Source organism: Peromyscus eremicus, chromosome 3 (genome assembly GCF_949786415.1).
Source record: "Peromyscus eremicus chromosome 3, PerEre_H2_v1, whole genome shotgun sequence".
NCBI classification, from domain to species: domain Eukaryota; kingdom Metazoa; phylum Chordata; class Mammalia; order Rodentia; family Cricetidae; genus Peromyscus; species Peromyscus eremicus.
The window spans coordinates 98,385,550-98,393,065 of NC_081418.1; the positions used below are offsets into that span (position 1 = coordinate 98,385,550).

The window sequence follows — 7,516 nt, forward strand, 5'->3', positions numbered from 1 at the left end:
GTCATAAAATGAAGACTATTTTCAGTAGAGTCCATCAAATAGTTCCTTTCTGATAGTCCTCTTAGTCTTGGATCACTTTATTTTGTCCAAAAAGATTTAATTATCCCATTAGAATTGTGACGATTCTACCATCACACCTGAGGACAACATCTGCGCCCTTCCCCCTCTCCCCCTCCACCACCTCCATGGCCCTCAACAGTAGAAAAGGCTGGTACATGTGGCCTTGCCTCCTGTTAACTGAGGGGGAGTCAGTCCTGAAGTCCCCCACCCCCATCTTTCTTAACCAGGCAACTGTCCTCTGGAGTACATGGCCGGGACCGTTGCCTGTCAAGGCCATTTGTTTCGTGTATCTGACAACCCCACCCACCTCTTGAGTCAGCAGCCTGCTCATAGAGCCTGCTGCTCTGAGACATGGCAGATACAACTGAAAAGAACTACATTCACATTCCCAGAAGATTTAAGAAATATGCTTCTCTAGATGGTTAAACTCCCGATATGAACTTTCTTACCCTAAATTCCATATCCTATAATACAGACACTCTGGAGGAAGCCACTCACATGTATGAGCATAGTCTGCCTCTTTTGGACAAAAAGATTTTTATAAGTTCATGTGCACTTGCACAAACATGCACAAATATCTGTGTGTTGAACTGTGTGTTTAGGGGCTGCTCTTTCCAAACTGGCACAGAGGATAAGTGATACAGGCCTTCGTTTGTTGTTAGAGATGTATCACTGGGAAATGAGAGTCCAAACAAGATAAGTGGAAGGGACCGGATTGTATAGCAAAATACACATTTTCTACAGCACACTTGACCTGTCCACTTCCCTAAGATGGCAACCTCTATTGTCTGTACACCTTCATTAAATAGTCTCATTAAATAGAACACAAAATATACACATTTGCAGTTATTAAATAAGCCATGGGACTCCTATCTGCAGCCACATTCAGACACGGCCATTCCTTCATATTTAAACTTGTAGGTAACAACACCTTTATCTAAATAGAGGATAGAGATGGGATCCAGCTTCGTGGGCACACAGCAGACTTTGGAAGCTTTCTGGGAATTCTTGAGATGGACTAAGGCCTGGATAATGGCATGTTTTGTGGGTGTGAGGTGCTCCGCCAGAGGGTAATTACAGACACCGCGGCATTCATAGGCTTCGTACCCAGGTGGCGCGATGATCCAGGAGTCCCAGCCAATCTCCTTGAAGTCGATGTAGAGTGGGGTCTTCTTGCAGTAATTGCCCTTGGCGTTCCTTCTGATTCGAGCAGTAGAGTCGTCGATCATGTTAGACCTCATCTGCAACAAGGCCTCTTCGTCAGGCCCGCTGGAAAAACCGTCGGTGTCCAGGTCCAGATCCTGCTCATGAGTGATCATTTCGTTTAGTTCCTCTTTCTGCTCCTTGTCATTGCTTTGGTCATCAGAGAACACGACAAGCAGAGGGTCGTGCTTATTCTGGGCACTGATGTCTATCTCCAGTTGTCCCCTTCCAGTGTCCTCAGCTTGGTTCTGTGTGCTCTCGATGTGGATCTCCAGCTGATGGGTCGCTGGGCCGGACTTCTGCCAACGCCTGGTGGCATCTGTGACATCAAATGTCTCCCACTCACTGTTGGTTCCGTAGATCTCTGTTGACACTAACACCAGCATGCTCCTTTCATCCTCAGCACCCTCGACACTCTCTAGCACTTCAAAAATGGTGATCTTACGGTCCACACCGTCATACATCATACGATCCCTTTGTACCAGTGTGTACAACCTGAGTTCAGCCATGATGACCTCTTCATGGTGAGGGATGGACACATTGAAGAGGAGAGGGTATTTCCGGAGCCCATTAAAACTGACCGGTTGAGAAAACAGATCTAAAAAAGGAAGATATTTATGAAAAGACAGACTTGCTAAGTATGCTGCATAAAAAGCAGGTACTTATTTCTGTAGAAAGACAAAAGAAAACTTGCCCACCCTGAGCTATCTCGTGGGGATGGAACTGGAAGGAATCTTGGAGCTGCAGACAAGCCCTCTGTCCAACCAACCAGTAATGAGCCATGAAACGGATCATGGAGATTGTTTTGAACTAGCTCATGACTAAAGACTTCAAAGTTTGTTTGTAATGGGCGGTGATCTCCATGTGGTTGGTTGGCCACTGGTCTTCATGGAAGATTTCCATAGACCAGGGGTTCGTTAAACCCACAGGCCAAACTGGGATTTTACATGCTGTTGAAAATAAAGTTTCACCAGAGCACAGCCCTGCTCGGGTATTGCTGTACCATCTCCGACTAATTTTGCCCTGCAGAGGTGGAGTTAGCTACGGACTATCTGGCCTTTATAGAGGAAGTTTGCTGACCCTGTCCCAATGTGACAAAGACAAGGTCTTGTCAAACTGGTCTGGCATGTATAGTCCTCCCTGACTGAGTGAGAGATGTGTCTCAGGGGTAGATGGATTGCCTTAGTGGTGTTCACTAGCAGCCAGCATGGAGTTGGACACACACACACCACCCGAGAGCTGTATGAAATAGCTTGTTAAAGGTCCTTTAGTACCAGAAGCATGTCTCCAAATGCTTTCATACTAATTTTTTTAACCAGGTCTGGTGTGGGCTTGGCCGGCCTATAATCCATGTGTAGAGCAGGCTGGCCTCGAACTTTGTTTCCTGTGACACTTTACAAGCATGTATCACCGTACCATGCCTGATAATATCTTTTAATGTGAGAATTTTTCAGAGAACCCAGAGCTCCTGTGTACTTACCTCAGGCAGCTTGTCTCTACAAGGACTGAGGCGTTTGACATCAGAGTATCCAAGGATTGTGACATCAAGATACCAGGGACCTGCAACCAAGGGTCCTCTATTGTCCTTAGCAACCTTTCCCCAACTGCATACCTAGCTCATGATCTCAGTGCATTCTCTGATCCACATTACGCTCAGCATCCTTCCTTAGCTGATGGCTTTATACTTACTCTCAAAAGGCTTAAAGGTTTGCCCTTAAGTTGATAGTTGTATGGGCTTTTTAAATTTACGTAAATAAAGCACATAGATATTTCACATGTTTCACAGCTTCCTCTGGGTGCTAACTAAAATTTTCTTCACGGTGACAGTGGGGACACTGACTTATGGGATGGCCCTGAAGTCACTGGTGTGGCCAGAGCAACTGTAACCAGAGCTTAACATCCTGATCAGGCCTTGGCTCCTCCATACACAGAACGCTGCAGTTGCTCAATGGATATTTACTGACCAATTGAATGACTATTTCATCCTATTTGAAAAATAAACCAAAAACAAGAACTACAGCCCTCTGTACCTTTGAGGATGTTCTTCTGACTCTTAGAAAGAAAGGCCTCTTGCCTCGCTTCCACGGCTCCATCTCTGGCCTCCCTCTTGAGGCCTTGGTGCCTTCAGGTCTCTCTCTGAAAGTTTATCCTACTAGGAGTCACCTGTGCACTTGCTGTCACAGAAGACCAAATATGGGAGAGCAGGCTCCTTGCCCCTCCTGAGAGAATTACAAAGAAAATGTGCCCTGGAGTGGAGGAAGCTTCGGGGGATGTTCATGCTCACTGTCTTGACTGTGGTGGGGGCTTCAGTGGATGTTTACAAATGTAAACACTTACGTCACATGCCTTAAATACATGTAGGTTCCTATATATCAACTATACTTCAATGAAGATGTGCTTTGAAAAAACAAACTCACATTCAAGGGGTTGAGATAGAAGGATCGAGAGCCAACCTGGGCTACATAGTAAAATACTGTCTCCAAAGAAAGCAATAGTTCACAATTTTTAAAATTTGAATATGAGTATTTCAAGGCCAGCCTGGGCTACAGATGCGTTCAAGGCCAGCTTAAAACAAGACAAAACAATGCACATGCACACACGCGCACACACACACACACAACCCTTAACTAAATAAAACCACCCACAATTATTTGCAGGAAGAGTCACATTTCAGAGCAAGAGAACTAAGTCCTTGACAGATTCCACATGCCAGTTACTCTGCAAATTGTGGCACCCACAACGCACACGTGGATCCAATGCTAGTTTTGCACCAGAAGAAATCAAACCATCATATATAGATCTAACTTCCTAGACAATATGGAGGATGGAGCCAAGCTAAGAACTGAAACCACGTTTTTCATCTTGCACGTGACACTAGTTCAAAGATGACCTAGATTTGGAATCTTCTTGGTCTTTACCTCCCAGGGCATGTCATTCAGCAAACACAAAAGGTGTGTGGACAGATGACAGCAGCCAGCAGGGAGGGTCTGGTGAGGAGACACCTGTCTTCTGCTGTACCAGTCTTCTAGGCTGACAGGTGCAAGGGGTGGATGGCTGGGTGTCCCCAAGTCTGATCCTCCCCCATGGATCTCCAGTAATGGTAAGCTTGCTCACATCCTCCCCTTTATCACTTGCTCTTCCATCAGAGAAGCAAGAAATAAGAGTGGAATAATGCATTCCCACCAAGTTTCAGCTAGGCCACATTCCCCCGTGCCTGAGCTAGACCGCAATCCCCCTGTGCCTGAGTTAGACCACATCCCCCCTATGCCTGAGCTAGACCGCAATCCCCCTGTGCCTGAGTTAGACCACATTCCCCCTGTGCCTGAGTTAGACCACATTCCCCCTGTGCCTGAGCTAGACCACATTCCCCCTGTGCCTGAGTTAGACCACATTCCCCCTGTGCCTGAGCTAGACTGCATTCCCACCATGCCTGAGCTAGACCGTGGCTCAGAGAAGGAAGCTGAGGCAGGTTCCTTCAGGAGGTTGCTCTTTTCTTCCTAGACTTGCCTTCAAAGGAACCTGGAAACTCAGCTTGCAGTTTCCACCAGAAATGTGTTACTAAATAGAAATGGTGGTGATCAGTTGAATTTTAAAAGCAAACACTATCTTGGTGTCTGGGGAATACCCACTCAGTGTTTACTCCAGAGCCAAGATTAAGTAATTCATTAAAAGTTATCATAGCTTGTCCAGCACTTCCTAATAATGAGCCCTCTCTTACCTCTAGCTGCTTGCGAGTCGCGCATCTGTTCAGAAGCCATGCAGCTTCTGTTTTACAGAAGGAAGTTGGGGCTCCCATGTCCTAGACTAGTTAGTCACAACTCCCCAAGGCAGCTAGCTCTCAGCAGTCCTGCGATGCTTTGTGACCCTGCCTTCTGCTTCCGAGAGCATCTGGCAAATATTGATCAAACCATTTTAGGAGCCCAATGTCTGTAAAAGCACAATCGGTAAATAATAAAGACCCAGTTTCTCTATATCCACAGCCTCTACCATCAATATCATGTTTTTTTCTACTAGTGCCATATAAACATAGGATTGGCTTGCTGACTCATTTAAAGATCTGAGGGGAACGAATAACAATTTGAAATTTGTATATCACACTTCATGAAGATCACAGTCACAATAAGCTGGACTGTTAGCTGGGTCCTGTACACTTCCTGGGGGTCTTATTATGGCTCATTAAACACGACACAGCATTAGAAGAATCTCCCAAATACAGCCCCTTTCTATCAGGACATTGCTTAAATGATGTCACCATTGGAAACTCACCCAGAGTTTGAATGAACCACAAATTCCAAATTTCTAATTCCTTTTCATTGTTTTCACCGTTTTTGATCTAAGGAAAAGCTGACAAATTTTTATCAACCCCAGATAGAAATCAAGTCCTGTCTAGAAAGTGGCTGACAAGATGGAGCAACAGATCAACATTTATGTTATTTTGATACCTGATGTCCAGATTAAAACTCTATCAAGAACCCATTCTGATGCCAGAATGATGGGCATTCTGTAGGTTTTCCTAAGTAGATATTTTATAGCATTTTTGGAGTTCTAGGTGGACCATGAGGGTCAGCTGATGCACTGTGTCTGAGCCATGAATTTCCACGAATTCATCCTCTTCCACATCATCCCCACATGGAAGTTTACTTATTTCTTCCTGAGAAAAAGCAAAGCCAAAGTCTCTTAGGTGAAAATGCAAGCCAGCCTACCTTCATTCTTGAAGCTCCGGATGATGTTAGCTGACGGCATAGAGGTCCGGTCAGTGGCGAATTTGTTGTAGAGTTCCAGCATGTACTCTGGCGGATCCACTTTGGCTGTGTCCTGCAGGGGAATGTCTGACAGGTTCAATGTCTTGAGAAATTCGTCCTTCATGCTCTGCAGCAGTGTGTTAAAGTCAATACCATCTTGCTCTGTGAAGATATCATCGAAGAAAGGCATGTCTTCTTCCAGGGGTGACTGCTCAAGGCCCATGATGGGGCTGCCAGAAACCGAGTGAGCCACCAGGCAGAGGACAGCGCTCAGCTGCAGGACCAGAGAACCCATGACTCTGCTCAGCTCCCCAGGCCAACCTAGGAAGGCTTAACTCCCCTGGGCTCTAAGTGGCAGTTTTATCTTGCGGAGTGTAAGTGTCTTGTGTCACTGGACACGACACAAGTATGGAAACTCTTCCTCGCTCTTCCCCTCCCCCCACTACTCCCCACCCCCGCCAAAAGTCAGGTTGCAGTAATTGGACGGCAAAATCCCCTATAGGGCCTAGCCCTTCCTTATCTGCCCAGTGTAAACTTGTACACCAGATTTCGTTTTTATCTTGCAACCCCCTTTTCTTTTAATGAGCATTTTGTAAACACTTCTACATTCTGACACGGGTGAGGGATAAGACAATTTTCTCTTTCAGAGGCTCTCCTGCTCTTTCTTTCATTCGACTTCCTTTTGGTAGGAATGTCTGGATTCTGGGCTTATGGGATTCAGTTTTACATGTGTGTATGGCAGATAGTAAGAGTCAACAGAATGCACATTGGCAGCAGTGCATATCGATTCAAATGATGGGGCTTACATGTCCAAAGATGGACTAAATATCCAATCGCCTCAAGTTAAGTAGATATAAACGACTCAGAAACAAACTTGGCAGCACTGGCTTTTAGGAACGGAAAAGACCGAGAGTCACGGTCATTTTCCTACGGACTCGCGATCAGGCTGGAGAAAAGTCAACACCTGATTATGATGAGGTTTGGAGTGTAGCATTGTGAGGAGCTTTGCAGAAACCATCTAAGGTGCTTCATCTAATAACCCCATTTTCATTCCTGACGTGTGTGTAGACTCCTGCGGTCCTCTAGCTGGTCAGAAGTCACTGAACTGTGCAGTTGTGAAGCCCCAGGTTAAGCCCAGGCAGTCTGATTACTGTGGTGTAGATTCAGGTCCTATGTTTGTGATACTGGTTATTTACATGACCAAAACCTCTGCCAAGTTCACCTCCAAGACTAAGTCCAAAGCTCCAGCATCTGAACCAACAGCATTACTAAACAGATAAAAAATGTCAAGTATCTTGGTAAAGGGGTGGTGGGGCTGGTATAATTGATTGCATGTCCACTTTAGGAATAACAAGCCAGGCTGACCATACGGTCCACACTAATTGGTGGCAGCAGGAGGCATGGTGCTGTCTCGGTGGCTCTGTAGACAGCTCCAAGGGGTGATTTCCTGCAGGGACAATTATAATGGAATCTCTTCTGCTTGCGCAGTATGTTCCCTGTGCAACTCTGCA

The 7,516-nt window shown here is 45.7% G+C and overlaps 1 protein-coding gene across 1 annotated transcript; it reads right to left on the reverse strand.

Annotated features, from left to right (window-relative positions):
* Window positions 1-580: 580 nt before the first annotated feature.
* On the reverse strand, window positions 581-6,300 carry Bmp10 (bone morphogenetic protein 10). The gene is made up of 2 exons (XM_059256770.1): window positions 5,967-6,300; window positions 581-1,861 (listed from the first exon to the last, which is right to left on the reverse strand). The coding sequence occupies exons 1-2, from the start codon at window positions 6,298-6,300 to the stop codon at window positions 930-932; spliced, it is 1,266 nt and encodes a 421-aa protein (XP_059112753.1). The 3' UTR covers window positions 581-929.
* Window positions 6,301-7,516: the final 1,216 nt, after the last annotated feature.

Bases quoted from the DNA above. Each gene is read 5' to 3' on its own strand.
- Bmp10 (XM_059256770.1), bottom strand. From the start codon at position 6,300: ATGGGTTCTCTGGTCCTGCAGCTGAGCGCTGTCCTCTGCCTGGTGGCT. The intron at 1,862-5,966 runs GTAGGCTGGCTT...TTCCTTTTTTAG, and splicing joins CCGGAGCTTCAAGAATGAAG to ATCTGTTTTCTCAACCGGTC.